The 17,930-nt window shown below is 41.4% G+C and overlaps 1 protein-coding gene across 2 annotated transcripts in view; it reads right to left on the bottom strand.

Moving 5' to 3' along the window:
* Positions 1-17,930, bottom strand: part of XRCC4 (X-ray repair cross complementing 4) — a 326,880-nt gene that overhangs the window by 104,003 nt on the left and 204,947 nt on the right. For both annotated transcript variants that reach the window (XM_066601897.1, XM_066601898.1), the window contains one exon: positions 5,887-6,043. In XM_066601897.1, coding sequence (XP_066457994.1) covers positions 5,887-6,043 — 157 coding nt within the window. The remainder of the gene's footprint in view (positions 1-5,886; positions 6,044-17,930) is intronic.

Raw genomic sequence — 17,930 nt, 5'->3', positions numbered from 1 at the left:
TAACGTTTACCTCAGGTGACCCCAGAAAATCATAGAGCAGTGGAAATTAACTAAATAGCTAAATGATGTGACACAGTTTAAAAGGCAAGGGTGGAAGGTTTTGGATATGACATTTGAAGACTGTGGAGAATTTAGGAAAGGAAGAAAAAGGGATTTAAATTGTGAGAATGTGGAACAGATTAAGCAGATTCGCAGCGTGCTGTTCTGCTGACTTTAATGTGGGTAATAGTCTCTATAATATCTGCCTAGGAAACTACAGGTCTTATTATTCCACTAAACAGTGACAATGGTAGAGCTATTAGGCGAATAAACTCTTTTAAGCAACACCATTCACTGTCTTACTTACAACTATCTTACCAAAAGCCTCCTTTGGTTCTAATGACATTGGATACTCTCTGTGGTATACTTTCTACTAACATCTGCTGCACTTCAGCTGGTATTTCCTTCCATTCACCCTGCAAACAACTGATGAGTTCTCTCCAAGAAGATGCATCTGCTCATCTACAATGGTGCAAGGAGAGTTGTCATTGGACAGTTGAGCAATGCAAGTATCTGGGTGTGGAGGATGCCTGGTGAACGCCTTTTGCCTAAGTGTGTTGTGCCAACAGTTAAGTATGGCGGAGGTTTTGTTACAGTCTGGGGATGTTTTATGTGGCAGTGTTTCAGTCTATTGGTTGTAGTAGCAGAAACCATGAACACAGAGGTGTACCCTGACATTCTAGACAATAATAAGCTGCGAACATTGTGGCATTGATCTGGGAATGGTCAGCGATACCTCCAATAAGACACCGTGCCTTTTCATAAATCCAACACTAGCTTACAGTGGTTTGAGGTAAATGTGGAAATCTGCATAACTTTACAACAGGATTTCAGAAGGCTTCCACCAGCCACATTGTAGCTACCATGTCGGCATTCAACATTAAGAATGCAAATAACTGGTAAAGTAGAAATATTGGAATCATATCATTCGGTCATGTAGAATAACAAGTGCCCATGCAGGATTACTAACTAATAACGCTTGATGCATATGGTACCATGCTGGTTGGCAGATGGTACATTTAAACAGAGTCAACTTACATAATGAAGTATGAATATAGAAGTAACATACTATAATAATAAAGAAGGAGAAACAAAAGGAGAAAAGAACAAGATGACCCATGAATGCAGACATCACCAGTATTTGCTAAAAAGGACTCAACTATTAAGGTTCATGGAGTAATGCTCCTTTTACATGGGTCGATTATTGGACCTGAATATTTCTCCAAACGCTTGTTCACCCACCGATTGGGCTGTGTAAAAGAATCAATCATCAACCGAAGAATAAAGGCCCATTTAGACACAACAACTATCGCTCAAAAGTCATCTTTTGAGCGATATTGTTATGTCTAACTGCACTGACATCATGCAGTTTTCGTTAACCAGCACGCTGAAAGACAACAATCAGCCTTAACAGGAATTCACAGCAGGATACAGCTGATACTATTGTTTCAGATGTATCCCTCATCCTAATGACAGGCAGGGTATGAAGAACAGAGTGGTGCAGCTGTGTTCTTCATACTCCACACGGAGCGCACAGCTGTATACCAGCTGAGCGCTCCGTGAACAGCCGGGTTATGAAGAACACAGTGGTCCGAGCAAAGAACAGCCGGATGCAGAAGACAAGCGGCCCCGCTTGTCTTCTACATTCTCGCTTGGAGCGCAAAGTGATCTCTCAACGTTTGAGCGATCATTTGCGCTTAAAAGCACACAACTATTATCGCTCAAAAGTAGAGATGAGCGAACGTACTCGGTAAGGGCGATTTCGCAATCGAGCACCGCGATTTTCGAGTACTTCACTACTCGGGTGAAAAGTACTCGGGTGCGCTGTGGGGCGGGGGGTTGCAGCGGGGAACAGGGGGGAGCCCTCTCTCTCTCCCTCTCCCCCCCCACTCCCCGCTGCAACCCCCCGCTCACCCACAGCGCACCTGAGTACTTTTCACCCGAGTAGTGAAGTACTCGAAAATCGCGGTGCTCGATTGCGAAATCGCCCTTACCGAGTACGTTCGCTCATCTCTACTCAAAAGACATCTTTTGAGCAATAATCGGTGTGTCTAGATGGGCCTTACGTGAACACTTGTTCAATGGTTGATTATTCAGTTTCAGTGAGCATAAAAATGCTCGCTGGTTGGCTGTACATTCTCCATGTGAACGAGGAGCTGTACATCCAGCCTATAGGGACAAATGGTCATAGATTTAATCGTTCGTCTTCATAAACCAATGTGAAGGAAAATTAAAAGATTGCTAATCAATTGACACTCATTAGATTGTACTACGGACTTAGACAGTCTAAAAAGACCGTAAGGTGCAACAAAGCTGTCTAGCTGCTCAAAGTTGTTTCTGTTTTGCTGTTATTTCAGCAAAAAGAAGAAACAAAAAAAAGGAGACTCACCAGATTGATTCTAGGTTTATAAATGTGTTCTCCTCAGCAGTGAATCCTGCATTGCTGGACCCGGTGACCCTTTAGCTCCCTACCCAAGCTACCAGTCTATGAATTATTCTCACCGACAAAGTTTAACCAGGACACAATCACCCAGACCCTTGCATTTCTATTAATATCAGTGAATAGGCATAACAGTTTGTTCCTAGCAGTGTGTGACTGACTGCACAGAGACCTGCTGCATCTGTACTGGGTATTCATTTGAGTTATTATTTAACATGGAAGACAAAGACAAAACTCATCTTCATTCATGAGAAATCAAAAACTATATCAAAGCTGTTAATAAACATAACTTTTTTTTCAAGAAGACAAGATTTGTTGACAAACCCACATTTGCTAATAATTATGTTCTGTAATTAAACAATTAATTGAAACTGCAATTAAAGTATATATCCAGTTGTGAGTTTAAGCATGATATGTAAAGTCAATGCCTACAGAAGAGGATTACCTGCTATTTATTTTCCTCAGATTTTGCCCCTTGAATGTTTTTTATCTAAACTCCATCAGGGTACACATGTGATCTGTGACTACAGTTAATCGACAATGCCTACAGGGAGTCTGAGTCAAACCCCCTGTCTCATCATTGGGCCATGAAGACACACCTCTAATCTCATAATTGGTTCAGGCTGCTCCCTCCCCCTGCAGCTCTGCCTCCTGTGATTGGTTGCTAAGTAAAATACAAGTCTCACCAAAAAACAAATTCATAGAGTGGATTTCCATTATAAAAATGAAAAACAAAATGGTCATAAAATGCAAATCAATACACCAAGAATGAGAAATGAGGATCGGCAGATAATTAACACACATATACTGTGCCAAACAAGCCTTAATAAGGACAAGTGAAGAGAGAGGCTTTATGGAGCAATTAAAAATGAATACAGAATCAGTCTGATTTTTAATTAAAAATGGTAATTTTTATGTCACATCAAGATATCTCCAACCTGTCCAAGTATACTGCGATCAACAATTATGAATGTTTTGAAGCTTTTCTTATTAATTCAATCATCAGATATCTTACATATCAACAAAAAGAATCCTTTTTACAGTCGCTTTTGGTATGAGTCCCATAGAAAGGTATTATTTCCACGATGTATAAGACACTAATTCATACCAGTGAGATCCTCTCCTACAGTATATTAGAAAATGGGAACAAGGGTTGAATACTAAATGAAATTTAGAAGAAATGACTAAAATTCTTAGTGGTTCTCACTCTTTTTCATTTTCCCTGCATCTACAAGAATTACATTGCCAGTTAATTTTTAGATGGCATAAAGCGCCAGAACTGTTACACAGAGCAGATTGGGATTACAGTCTGCGTCATGCTGGAGACCCTTAAAAGACATAGGGACTCTTCAGATATTTGGTACACTTGCCCTAAAATACATCCATTTTGGACAAATATTCAAAAGATTGGTTCTTTCTTAGATACTAAGACAGTTCCAACGCCAGAACCTCCCTTATTAAACTATGTAAATGAATGACATCATCCTCGGTGATACCATTCTTTCTCAACGCTGCTAAATTATTGATCCCCAGATATTGGAGAGAAACAGACTCTCCCTTGATACTAGGATGGTTAAAAGAGAAGTCATTAATACAGAAGAGAGATACAAGACAATACGAGAAGAAAACCAAGAGCAATTCACAAATATATGGAATCAGTGGTTAAACGTTCAAGATTGGTTGATTACAAATACAGATTATGTCAAGCCGAATAGTTGTTATTCACATCACACTTGATTTACTCACTAAATGAAACGAACTCTCATTGAAATGAATGCGAGCCCTGCCTACAGTTACAAGCGCTGGCCACTACACAGAGGTCAGCGCGAAGACTTCCGCTGCTTTAGCTCCGACCTCTGTGTATTTGTGGCGCTGACAGCATGCGCCCGCTCAGCTGATCGGTCGGAGTCCCGAGCGACGGACCCCAGCCGATCAACTATTGATGACCTATCCCGAGGATAGGTCATCAATAGTAATCTCCCTGGAAAATCTCTTTAGGTTGCTAGTAGAGATGAGCGAGCATACTCGCTAAGGACAATTACTCGATCGAGCATCCTCCTTAGCAAGTATCTCCCCGTTCGGAAGAAAAGGCTCGGCTGCCGGCGCGGGTGAGAGGTGAGTTGCGGCAATGAGCAGGGGGGAGCGGGGGGAGAGAGGGAGAGAGAGATCTCCCCTCCGTTCCTTCCCGCTCTCCCCCGCTGCTGGCAGCCAAACCTTTTCTTCCGAGCGGGCAGGTACTCGCTAAGAGCAATGCTCGATCGAGTTGCTAGTATTCCAATGTTCTACTATGGTGGTTCGTTATTGGTCATTAATGGGAAAGCTTTTGACTTATTAAAGTGCAGAACCATCTACTATGCGTTGAAAGTGATTGCAATGTGCGACCATATTTCATATGACGTAAAGATATGTACAAAAGTTGGAAGTTTAATAGGCCACATGAATATATTTAGGAGCAATTCAGAACTGAGCATTATACCTAAAAATGAATACTTGTATTCGTTGACATATTGGCTACATTCACACGGGTGAGAATCTCGCAGGAGTTTTGTGCGTTGTAAGATGCACAAGACTCTCACTAATATGAACTCCATTCTTTTAAAGAGAGTTATTTCCATGGGGGTTTTACCTTAGAGCAATGCTGGGAGAAAAAAAACGAATCGCAGCATGTTCTATCCTTTGCCCTTCTCTCGGAACGCCTTACCCCATGGGACCTTTAAAAACATTGCACGGCACTTGCTTGACATGTGATGCTCATGTAAGTGAGATGGCAAGTGTGATATCGGGCAGAGTTTCTCGGCCCAACATCGCGCTCACCTGCGTGAATCCAGCCACATAGGCTAGAAATGTATCCTCAATAACTGACAATGATTTAAGGAATCTCTAATCCACTTCAGGTATGAAATAAGAAGTCACTATGTAATAGAAACATTTTTTTTTCTCTTGCGCACTAATGGTAGTTTCCTCAATTAAGCCAGCAATGTAAACCATTTTATTTTTCACTCTAGTTACTATGGCTATGCCCAAGAACGTTGCATATAAGTGTATTGTCTAGCACTAGCATAGCTTTAGATGGGAGGAAAAAAAACCTTCTAGAATCCCCTTTAAAGTGCCCCTCCCATTCATGCAAAAATAAAATAAGGAAAACCCAGAGAGATATTTTGTACATTATGCAATAGCTGATACCGTCCATGGGCAATACTTATCTCAAGACGACCCTTTAAAGGGAATCAGTCAGCTTGAACAAGCAGGATGTGCAGAGATATAAATGACTGAAATACAAGTTCTATTGAATCTTACCCCATAAAACTATATGCAATCTGCTGAGCTCCTCCCGCTCCATAACATGTTGCCTGCACTTTGGACTCCATGTTCCAGCTGGCAGACTCCCTTTAAATAAAGTACTGTACCTTTGTTCCTCTTGATCTTCAAGTTGTAGAACTTTATCCTTTACTTGTGTGTAATACCCTTTTTGGCCTCGTTGCCTTCGCTTTCTGCTTGGAGCGATATCTGGGGAATCATCAGGGCTAGCTAAAAGGGATCGACGCTTGGAAACAGGTGGTGGAGCTGCAAAGTTTAATAGAAAAAAGGATTTACTATCAGTGTAACCTGCCATTATACATATTGAATAAATACAGTATGTGTACAGCGCATATACCATGTAGTTCATGGCTGGTGTGATTCTTAATATCCACATGTATTTATGTATATGTGTGTGTATATTACAAAAACACGGATATACGAGGGGGTACCCAAATGAAACAATCTTCTTCTGGTGGGCAAAGCGTTACTAGTACAGGCTTCAATTGCTACATGAATGTCTGCAGAACCCTTCAGAGGGTTCTGCAGACATTTGGTTCTAGTAATTTTTTTCCAACAAGTTGTTACATTTTTTGTCTATTTTGTGTTGGCCGATTCATCTGAATAAAGCGCAGCTGTGAAATTTTGTTTCCTTTTCCAGGGTCCAAAGCGGTCATAAAAAAGTCACATGGAGTGAGATCAGGTGAGGCAAACAGGTGACTGGTTCTTCCATCAGGACAGCGCTGAGTGTTAAGCATGTTTTGATGAAAAGCTGCATGACACCCTTGCCTCCTCCTCCGTATTCACCCAATCTCACTCTGTGCAACTTTTTAAACAAGTTCTTTGGAAGTGGAAAAGCAAACGAAATTTCACAGCTGCACGTTGTTCATATGAATAAGCCAGGCAAAATAGGCGAAAGACTGAAGAACGAGTTAAAGAAAAGAAATCAGTGGAGCTGAACACAAGCTTCCCCAACAACGTCGGCTGGATAGCGCCTCTGAAGGGCTCCACATTCACCTAGCAATAGAACCCTTTTCTAGTAAAGTGCCACCCACCAGAAAAAGATTCCTTTTTAGTTTGGGTACCTGTTCATACAAACGCAAATAAAACAGCATAATATTGTTCATGCCCTACTATCGCCTTACATCTACTGAACGCCAGAATACAAAATCTGTCTCAGATCAACAATATAAATGCAGTTGGCTATGATTATGATAATGGAATATTAAGAACATAAAGGTGTTCAGATACAGCACCCAGAATCTTACACTAAGCAGAAACACAATTATTATTTTTGAACATCTCGTACAGCGTGTGTTTGTGTTAAAATACTTGAAAAACGAAAACGAACACTGTCAAAAAATTGTAATTGGCAATCTAACAAAATGTATATGAATTGTAACACATTCTGGTGTGATTCTTGGACCCGAATCACATATTCAAGTCAATACATTCTGTTTTCTTTCACACACCCACTGAATTCAATGGGAGTCTTTAATGACATCAATTGGACCGCCTTCTTTTTTTTACCATTAACCCTTTGCAATCCAATTTTGGATTCAGGGTTTCCTAGGGGGCTTTCTCTTTCTGCCATTATACAATGGTGTCACCTGCTGGCTAGAGCCAGTACTGCGGTATGGGACATGCTGGAGAGGTCCCCAACAATAGAGCAGCCAGTAATATACAGTAAAAATACCCTGCCGGACGTCTTCCGACATCGGAGCTGTACAGCCTTCAAATCATAATGTCTTCAGACGTCAGATAATGGATTGGAAAGGTTTAAAAACAGGTTGCACTCAAATGACACTAGCTCATGAAAAACACAAAAACATGTAAAACACACCTCCACTTACAATGAAATCGGTCAGTTTTTCACTGACCAAAATTGCACACGTTTGTGTGCATAAGGCCTTAATCAGAAGCTGGTCCTCCTTCTCTTACCCTTGGCGATCATCTCTTAATGCTGAAAGAGAGCCTTACTTGGCCAGACAACCATTGTTGGAGAATTGTAGCAGTACATGGTGTCTCCCTATTCTGACTCATAGAGGTGGGATGAGCGAGGGGTACATGTATGATGTCAATATAGCCGAATAAGGGAAGGTACTGTTCTAATGACACAACTAGAGATGAGCGAACGTACTCGGTAAGGGCGATTTCGCAATCGAGCACCGCGATTTTCGAGTACTTCACTACTCGGGTGAAAAGTACTCAGGGGCGCTGTGGGTGAGCGGGGGGTTGCAGAGGGGAGTGGGGGGTAGCAGCGGGGAACAGGGGGGAGCCCTCTCTCTCTCCCTCTCCCCCCCACTCCCCGCTGCAACCCCCGCTCACCAACAGCGCACCCGAGTACTTTACACCCGAGTAGTGAAGTACTCGAAAATCGCGGTGCTCGATTGCGAAATCGCCCTTACCGAGTACGTTCGCTCATCTCTAGACACAACCCTTATTACTATAAACCTTAACATAATCAAAACCTCATGCAGACTATCAGAAGGAGTCACAGCTTGTTGTTCTACCATCTAATAAAAGTGTCCAAACCTATCCAAAGCAACGGTACGTTGTCCTACTGAACTTGTTTGATAAAAAATGGAAAGCAGGATTACCACCAGTATTTTTTGCACCCATTACCAAAGCTAATATTCAGATTTTGCATGGCTGTACATGCACGTTGCTTCCTATTTTCCTGCTATGTTGGTTCTTGTATTGAAATAAATAATCCTAGTGTCACAATATTCTCTTTTATATTACGATTTTTGTATAAAGACATTTGTGTGGAGAGAGTTGTCCTCTAAGGTGCTGTGCTCTCTATGTTAAAAGCAGCATATTACGCTTTGCTTTTCTGTTTTTTCCCAGGGGATGGTGTTAAAAATGAGTACTTTTTGCAAAGAACTTCAAAAGGATGAAAATGAAATGATGGATTTCTGTAGAGTTCAGAACATGCGGGAGTAGTAGACGTTTTGAAGGCAGCTCCCATACAATGAGTGAACCGTCTAACCAGACGTAATCTTTCAAGTTCACTAACACGCTACTCTCCCCCACTCATTAACTGTCAACTTGTCTTCTTTAATCTCCTTTCCTTAAAGATAACTACATTCTTAGAGTAGAGGTCTTGATTTCTTAGGTGTTCTGATAAGGTCAGAAGAATGGGGAACCACAAGATTGTTGGGACCTGTTGACATCTATATCACTTTAGTAAAGTGAAATTGTGGCTTTTAAAGGGAATGTGAATTTACTACCAGGGTTCAGCTTATAGTTACACTAAATAACATAATGTAGACACAATATGTGAACTATGTATTGATTACTTGACATAAGATGCAGTTCTGGGCAATTCTTTGGAATCTCCACCACCTCCTCACTCACTTTGCCTCCCTTCTTATCTGCCCTGATGTTTCCTTTAGTGTATTCTGTCTCTTTCCGCTTTCTCAAAACCCTCTTTGAGAGAAGTGTTGAAAACACTTGCAGGGGTAGAGAAAAAGTATACATGATATAGCAACAACAAGGAAATGAAGCAATAGACCAGTGTTACATTACACAGTATTGGCAGAATAAATACTGTATAATTACTTTTCCTATTATACACAGAATAAACATGTAATACAAGAATAACAGTAAAGTAACACAAACTGAACTACCATGTTTCCCTGAAAATAAGACACTGTCTTATATTAATTTTTGCTCCAAAAAGAGGCACAGTGTGTTATTTTCTGTAACTCTATTTGCTGAATCATATCCCAACCCGTGACAACTGTAAAAACATATTAGAATAGACATGTTGAGATATCCTATTAATCTGAATTTAAATGAAAGCCTTTTTCTGGAACTAAAAAATTATATATAACGGACAGGGAATATTTAAAAATAAAAAACAAGCTAAACTCGCCTCTTAAATGGCCCAGATCCAGTAAAGGAGGACCAGTCCCTGCCACTCTGATCCCAGCGCAAGCTACAGTGGTCATGTGTTACAATTAAAGGCACATGACCACTTCACAGCCGACATTGTTGGTGAAGGTTATATTAAGTTTCAGTGATTTTTTTCCCAATAAGTTTTCAGTTTTTGCCCGTTTTGTGATGACTGATTTATGTGAACAATATAGTAACATAGTATGTAAGGCTGAATGAAGACAATGTCCATCTAGTCCAGCCTGTCTAGCCTCCTTTGTTGATCTAGAGGAAGGCAAAAAACCCCAAGAGCAGAAGCCAATTAGCCCTTTTGGGGAAAAAATTCCTTCCCGACTCCCTAATGGCAATCAGACTGTTTAGATTTGTTTTCTTTTTCACTGCTCAAAATACTCACAAAAAAAGTCACAGGGAGCGAGATTGGGTGAATACAAAGGGCGAGGCACAGGTGCCAGGCCGGTTTTCATAAAAAAAATTGCTAAACACTCAGCGCTGAATACAATTCAGAGAATCAGTAAATATTAAGGATTTGCAGTGCATGCGATTCTCTTATATAAAAATATATTTGTATATTCTTTTATCTCGTTTAGCAAATAAACGAGAACATTTGTGTTGAAATCGAGAAAATTTTGGAAACAATCAAAATTTTAATTTTAGGCCAAATTACCCAGTAGTCCTACCTCCAGGTACTAGGTTTCCTCCCTCATTCCAAAAACATACTAATAGATTAACTGGATTAGGGCTGTATTCAGAGTTCATGCTACCCTAGGCACTTTTAACGCTCCCGCTCCCTATTGGTGGGTCAGGTTAAAGCTGCTGACACAAACTTTAGATAGCTTAACTAGTATTTGGCCAACACGATCCCTCCCCACTGCTCCATAGACATGGACGCTCAGCTAAGAGTGTAAGGGTTTTACTTGTAGAGCAAGAAAGAAGCTACTGCTCGGTCAACTCTGACAGAGGCTTATCTTCCACGTGAACAAGGTACTCTTCATTCCCCCAACAACAGCTATTGTAGGAGAGTATAGTGAAAGCCATCCACATTAGTTTACATATATGCAACCAGAAGGTTACTGTATAAATACAGTAACAGAACAAAGCTTATTGTATAGATATACCAAACCTAAGCTTACTGAATAGTTACAGAAAAAGCACCCAGCTTACTACATAAATATAATACATATATATATCTATATATCTATATATATATATATCTCTATCACAGGATCATCATCTTTCATCCACTTAGATGGGTGGTCACCCCTAAGTGACACAGATCCAGACCGGATGTTTGTTAAAAGTCCATAAATTTGTCTTTATTGCGGTAACATAACAGGCAGCAAAAGTGACATAATTTTTTTGTTCAATAAATTTTTATTGGATTTTAACATTAAGGCAAAACAATTACATTAACGCGTAAATGATATTAAACATGAGCAGAGCACTCATGGCCCCATGAATATTATTGCAATAAATTCCCATTCAAACAGAGATGCGTTTTGCTTGAAATTTGTCGTCTCGTAAACAGTAACATATGAAAAGACAGGGGTTTGGGACCAGGGGGGGAGGGAAGAGCGGGAAAAGGGGGGGGGGGGGTCCAGGTATTGGGTTCAGTGGTATAGAGGCCAGCCTTGGTCGTTTGGTTTTATGTGCAAGAACCTGTTTGTAGCCATCTGGTGAATGAGGGTGTCTTCCGGATGTCTATCCACATTGCCCAGGTCTTATAGAAATTATCGTAACCCTGGGGGTCATCGGTTAGCCTCAGTCTCTCCATCCGGGCTATTTCGTCCATTGCCCCCACCCACGCGTGTCTGGGAACCTCCTTGTCCTGTTTCCAGAACCTGGGGATTGACAGGCGGGTTGCCAAAATGAAGAACTTTAAGAGGCCTTTTTTGAGGGACAGGGTGTTGGGGGCAATCGACAAAAGCGCCAGCTCCGGTGTCATGTCCAGAGTCTCCCTGCACGTACTCTCGTACAGGTTTTTCATTTGGTGCCAGATGGGTGCGACCATGGGGCATTCCCACCAAATGTGAAGCATCGAGCCGGTCTCTGCTTTGCAGCGCCAGCAGATGCTCGAGGTTGATGGGAAGATGGTATGTAATCTTTCTGGAGTCATGTACCATCTAGATAGAATTTTGAAGTTTAGCTCCTAGATTCTGCTTGCGATGGACATCTTATGTGTGAGCTGAAAAGCCCTAGACCAGAGCTCTCCTGGGACCGGCCGGCCTAGCGCTTCTTCCCAAGCCCCCACCCACCTGGGGCGATGGTCGCCTAGTTTTTCGTCTAGTAATTGGTTATATAACAATGAGACTGTGTGTCAGGGATTTAAAGTCTTTTCGTGGAGAAAGCAATACTCTGCCGTGGACCAGGAGGGAGTGACAGCCTGCAGGAGCGCCGCAGATCATCTAAAAACGTAAGTAATGATTTTTATTCTTTGCTCCACTGTATTGCCGGCGTATAAGGTGACAGTTGGGGGGTCGTCTTATACGCCCCGTCGCCTTATACGCCGGTATATATTTTTAGTGTAACACATTTCTGGATGAATTGCAGGAAAGGGGTTATATATTTAACCCCTTTCCGACCATTCATCCTGCGATCGCCGGCAGCCCATTGCATTCAGTGGAACATGCTGTATTGCCGCTCCATTGAATTCAATGGGCAAACATCGTTCTTCTCTGCTACAGCTGTTACAGCTGTGCCAGAGAAGAAGGATTTGTCTTCTATATGTTCTCAATGGGGTCAGCGCTGCTGCCGCTGGCCCCATTGAGCGCATATAGAATGCATCCATAGCGAGCAGCGGGAGGGGCAGATTTCAATACTCGGGTGACACCTTATCTCCCCAGCCACTCACAGCAGGGGGGTGGTATAGGGCTTAAACGTTGCAGGGGGAAGTTGTAATGCCTTCCCTGTCTTTATATTGGCCAAAAAAAAGCGCTAACGTCTCAGGGAAGAAAGTTAAATTAACCAGAACACCGCATGGTGTTCGTTACGAATAACGAACATCCCGAACACCCTAATATTCGCACGAATATCAAGCTCGGACGAACGCGTTCGCTCATCTCTAGCGAGCACCCAAATGCTCGGGTCCGCAAAGGGGCATACTATCGCTGGCACTGAACACATTAGCTGGAGGTTTGTGGGGACTAAGGGACACCATAGCAAATATGTAGTAAGAATTAGAGATGAGCGAGCACCCAAATGCTCGAGTCCGCGTTATTCGATTCGAGCTTTTCGTAAAATTCGAGAGCTCTACTCGAGTAACGAACCCCATTGACTACAATGGGAGACTCAAGCATTTTTGTATGTGGGACGCCGGGTGCCGAGCTTTTTTTTCTTCCCCTCTCCCCAATTTGCCATTGACGCACGCTGCGGCGGGGAGAAGCCAAAAACTGGGGTCCTGAGCTTTTTTTTTCTTGGTTTGTGTGTTCATTCTCTCTCTCGCGGCGGGGAGAGGCCAAAACAGACACGTCATAGCGGGGAGGAGCCACAAACTGGGGGGGGGGGGGGGGGGTCGAACACGGCTTGATGCTCATTCGAGTAACGAGCACCATCGAGTACACTAATACTCAAACGAGCATCAAGCTCGGCAGAGTACGTTCGCTCAACTCTACTGAGCACCCATCTAAACTCTGTTTGCTACTCTGCCTGTCAGTAATGATCACTTACAGTAGTAACTCCTCTGACAGAGGACAAAAGACAGTAGTATGTCGTTGTGGTAACTGCAATAGGTTGTATGTCAAATCTTTTTTTTTTTTTTTTTTTAGTAAATTCTTTTTTTTATTGAGATAACAAGCATACAGGTTCATTCCGGCATTAGTCACATTGCTGATAAAGCTTGTGCAAGTAACTTAATTGTATCTTACAATAGAAAATTTACAATTTTTCTCAAGGTGTGGGGAGAGGGAGAGTGGGAGAGAGTTAGGGAGGGGGGAGAGTGAGGGGAATCACATGTGGTTCAGAAGAACATGCGACATTAAAAATATCTCCATTGGAGACATTACCAGATATATCAATGGAGAAGAATGGTAGATATAAACAGTTGTATGTCAAATCTATCAAACTTTACAGGAGAGAAAAAAAACACTCCCATTTTGCCCCCATTATCTTGATTTGTCCTATAGAAAGAAAGGGAATTTGACGGTTTCTCATTGGTCTGTTGACATATGACATATTGCAGTTGGTGTAGTTCACTAGATTGGCCACTAAAGTGTAATAAACCAAAATTTGATTATTATTTTTTTGACATACGACCTATTGCAGTTACCACAAGGATGTATTGCTATCATTGTCAAGATAACATCTCAGCTGTGTCAGTAAGCCGGAGAACCAAAGCTTCTCCTCCCATGTGAAGAGGCAGTGAGCACTGAGGAGACAGGCTTCTTTGAGGGATGTGTCTGAGGGATGTGTCTGCTAACATCATGTGAGGAGCAGCAACAGCGTTAGTATTCACCGGCAGTGACGTAAAAGCTCTGTTCATCTGGCTCACTGACCCAGCTGTCAAACCCGGCATCTTCTGCTAGAGACAGAGATTGAATTCCCCACCTCCAGCTAGAGATTGGTCTGATTGGCTAAGTCAGATGTGAATGACAGCCCTCCCAGAGAATCACAGCCAGTGCTGAATGCACCAATCACAACCATTCATTCAGTGCTGGCTCTGATTGGCTTATGTGGGCTGTCAATCAGCTGACTCGGCCAATCAGAGCAATCTCTTGCTAGAGGCGGGGATTTCCAATTGCCGTCATTAGCAAAATATCCCCTGCCAGCTTGACAAGTACAGGGAAGGCTGCACGGAGATCCAGGGACCCCAATGACACTTTCCAGGTGAGTATTGTTTTTTGTTTTTTTTTAGCATCTTTGGCTGCGTTTTCAGCTGTGCTGAAAACGTGGTCAAAACGCTGGCATATCACATGCCAACACTGCTGGAAACCGGCTGAATCTGCGATAAAAGCAGCGGTGAAAAACGCTGCGTTTCCGCAAACGCCTGTGTGAGGGAGGCCTTAACACTTTGCCCCAATGAGAAATAATGCCTGAGGAATCTGGTAGGGGTTTATTCCCCTCTCCACCTTTTTGGTATGCAGCAAACTCGTCAAAATTTTTTTATCTTGTGGCACCTCTGGAAAAAAATCTCTCTTGTTCTCTCTCTATTTCCCACTTTCTCATTCTCTTGTTTAAATAATTTCATTATATTTTAAAGAGGAACTGTCAGCACTTCAGACATGTCTTTCAGTAAATCCTTATATTCCCTATGAAATTATAATTCTGAAGAACCTTTTCGAACAACTGTATGTTATGCTGTTCCTCCTAAAAATGTATGAATAAAATGGTTGCTAAACGTTGGAGTGGGGTGTAGGGGGCAGGGTCAATATACAGTATGACACTGACCAATCAGTAGTGACAGTATAACCCTATGTACGGTTACACCCCTTTGACAAGGGAAATAGTAACCCCAAGTTGTCAACTTATCAATTCATACATTTCTATCAGAAATAACAAAGAAAACATTCTCCAGACTTGTTATATTACAGGAAATGCAATTATTTATTAAAGAGACCTTCTGGTTTGTGACACACTTCTGTTCCAGTACAAGAGGTTTATATTACCTACAGTTGTTCTCCTGTGCAGTCCCTCCAATTTTCAGGTTCTGGGTCCTGATTTTGTACATCTTATGCAATATACAAACTACCTAATCCCCACAGTGCATTGTTAGACTAATGCACTACATTTTCCCTCTGCTTGGCCAGAACTAGGTAGTTAGAAAATTGCTGCAGTCATCTTTGATGCCAGAAAACAGGGCTCGAAACTGGCAGATGGGAGGGGTGGCAGCGAAGAATAATTGCAGGTAATATAACCTTCTGCCTCGGGACAGAATTTTGTCCCAAAACCAAAGAGACGCTTTAAAGAAGATCTGTGAGGAATGGTGGCAGGATCTCTTTAAGGATGCATTTACGCAAGCAAGTTTCACACATAGTTTCTGTGCGTTGCGAGTTGCACAGAAATCACATATGAAAAGAACGCATTATTTTAAATAGGTCGTGTAAATGCGAGTTTCATGTGAGTGCGATTTTCTTTTTTATTTTAAGCAAATTCCCCTAATTTCAAGCAAATTCCCCTTATTCTGCTTGAACATATCATCAAATCAGAGTTTTGCTATTCCGCTACTGGACTCTAATTAGACATGGGAAAGCATACTGAGAATTCAAGAATGCATTAAAGATGGTAAAACAAAACAAAATATATATAAGAAACAATTAGCAGAGTTACTTGGCTGGTCCAAATAGACGAAAGAATGTTGAGATGCCAACATTACCATTCAATCTGTCAAGATTCTATAAATAATAAACTATGGAAAACCACTTTAGTGGATAATAGGTCTCAGATAACTGAAATACAACGGCTTAGTTTTCACCGGCTGTATAATTGGGGCCTCTATCTCTGACCCATGTCAGAGAGTGTTTTACCACCACATAAAGCTCTCATTGTTGCACTGTAAGTCAGGTACTGTCTGCTGAATGCAGCACAAGCTACATTCCTCTACGCTGGTATCATAGGATGTCAGACAGTAGCACATATATTATTTTATACCAGAGTAGGGTCAACAATGTAGAACGATGAGCCCCATCAATCTTTATGATGGATACTGATTTTTTGCCGCCTATACTTTAATATTGTGTTCACTATCCTTCTGATAGCAACTTTCTTTTTAATAAAGTTGGAATGAAAGTACTTGAGAATGATGAAGAATAGATAAAAAAACACAGCCATGTGGAAGACATACTTCAAATTTCACACGGTGGACTATATCCACTGAATAATGGAAAGCGCTGCAAGAAACTTGCCAACCTAATTGGTGTGCTTGAAAAGTCATCTACCAATTGTGCATTGTAGCTAATATTATCTCGCCCAATCGGTATTTAATACAAAAAAATTAAAGGTATTGTGTCATCAGAAAACAACCTAATTTTTGGGCCTCTTTCACACGGGCTACAAAATCTCGCTACAAAACGCGCGGATGTGAAGTTCATAGTTTCCAATGTTTTTTTTTACATGATCGATGTTTTGCAGATTGAAAGAACCCATGGAAACCATGAGCTTCACATACATGCATTTTGTAGAGAGATTTTGTAGCCCGTGTGAAAGAGGCCTTGAATCCAAGTTTTAACTTTTATTTTGGGGGGGGGATTTTTAAATTTATTTTCAGTATGTATATTTAAAAAAAAAAACAAAAAAACAAGTAACTTGCCAATTTCGCTACGAATACCGGGCCTAATAATATTCTGACACTTCTCAGCAGTCATTTCATTATCATCACAAGCATTATAACAATGAAAGGTAATAACTATTTATAGATAACAGGATCTAATAATCACAATTGGTGATGGTCACATCTCGCCTTCTCCCCCTCCCTGTGCAGTGACCTCTCCACTTGCTATTTGTCTATTCAGCTGGCTACTCATTTTACAGGTGGAAGGCTGAGTCAACCTAGAGCCAACTACCTGATTTACGCGGGGATTGAACTCGCAACCTTCAGGTTGTGCCTTAGCACTCTACACCACACAGAATATGCCATAGATATCCTTGCATCCTCTCCAGTCTATTGTGTCTATGGTCCATGAGGCTACCGGATATAACAGGAAGTGTTCTGTTCAGCAGCTTCCAGGAGACTGTTATTAGGCTTGGTGGCCACAGTGAAAACTGCAATATATAATATTTTTTCTAAAATATTCATAGTGATACAAAAAATAAACAGACAAAAAAATATTATTTTCTTCATTGTTTGGTGACATATTTCTTTTAAAGGCAATGTACAGCTTGATAATCAGTTTTTATTTTGGTCCCCTGCATCTGAACACATATCTGAACATATCCCGCCAAAATAAAAGGTATGGAAAGCTGCCTCTGTACACGGTCATCCTCGTATTACAAGGATGTCTCAACTCCAACAGAGTGAGAGCCATTCCATTCTGACTCTTAGAACCTCCGTCTCTAGGGCATATGGACAAGGTTATCGTCATGAGAGATCCTCTTTAAAGACCACCAGTTTACCTCTTCTTAACCTAGGATCTGATCCTAATGCAATCATTATGGCTGTCTCACTAACTTCTCCCAGTGAGCTACATCTACAAAGACTTAAGTCAATTAATTACACAGTCCACTGTGCCCACAATGCTTATTCTCCTTGGAAATCCAAAGTAACCTTAGCTTCTATACCATGATCAAACATCTCTGGATTTCAAAGTTCCTAAAATGTCTAAATAAT

The sequence above is a fragment of the Eleutherodactylus coqui genome, chromosome 5 (genome assembly GCF_035609145.1).
Source record: "Eleutherodactylus coqui strain aEleCoq1 chromosome 5, aEleCoq1.hap1, whole genome shotgun sequence".
Taxonomy (NCBI): Eukaryota; Metazoa; Chordata; class Amphibia; order Anura; family Eleutherodactylidae; genus Eleutherodactylus; species Eleutherodactylus coqui.
The sequence above is the reverse complement of the archived record's forward strand: the minus strand, read 5'-3'. Positions and strand labels throughout refer to the sequence as shown.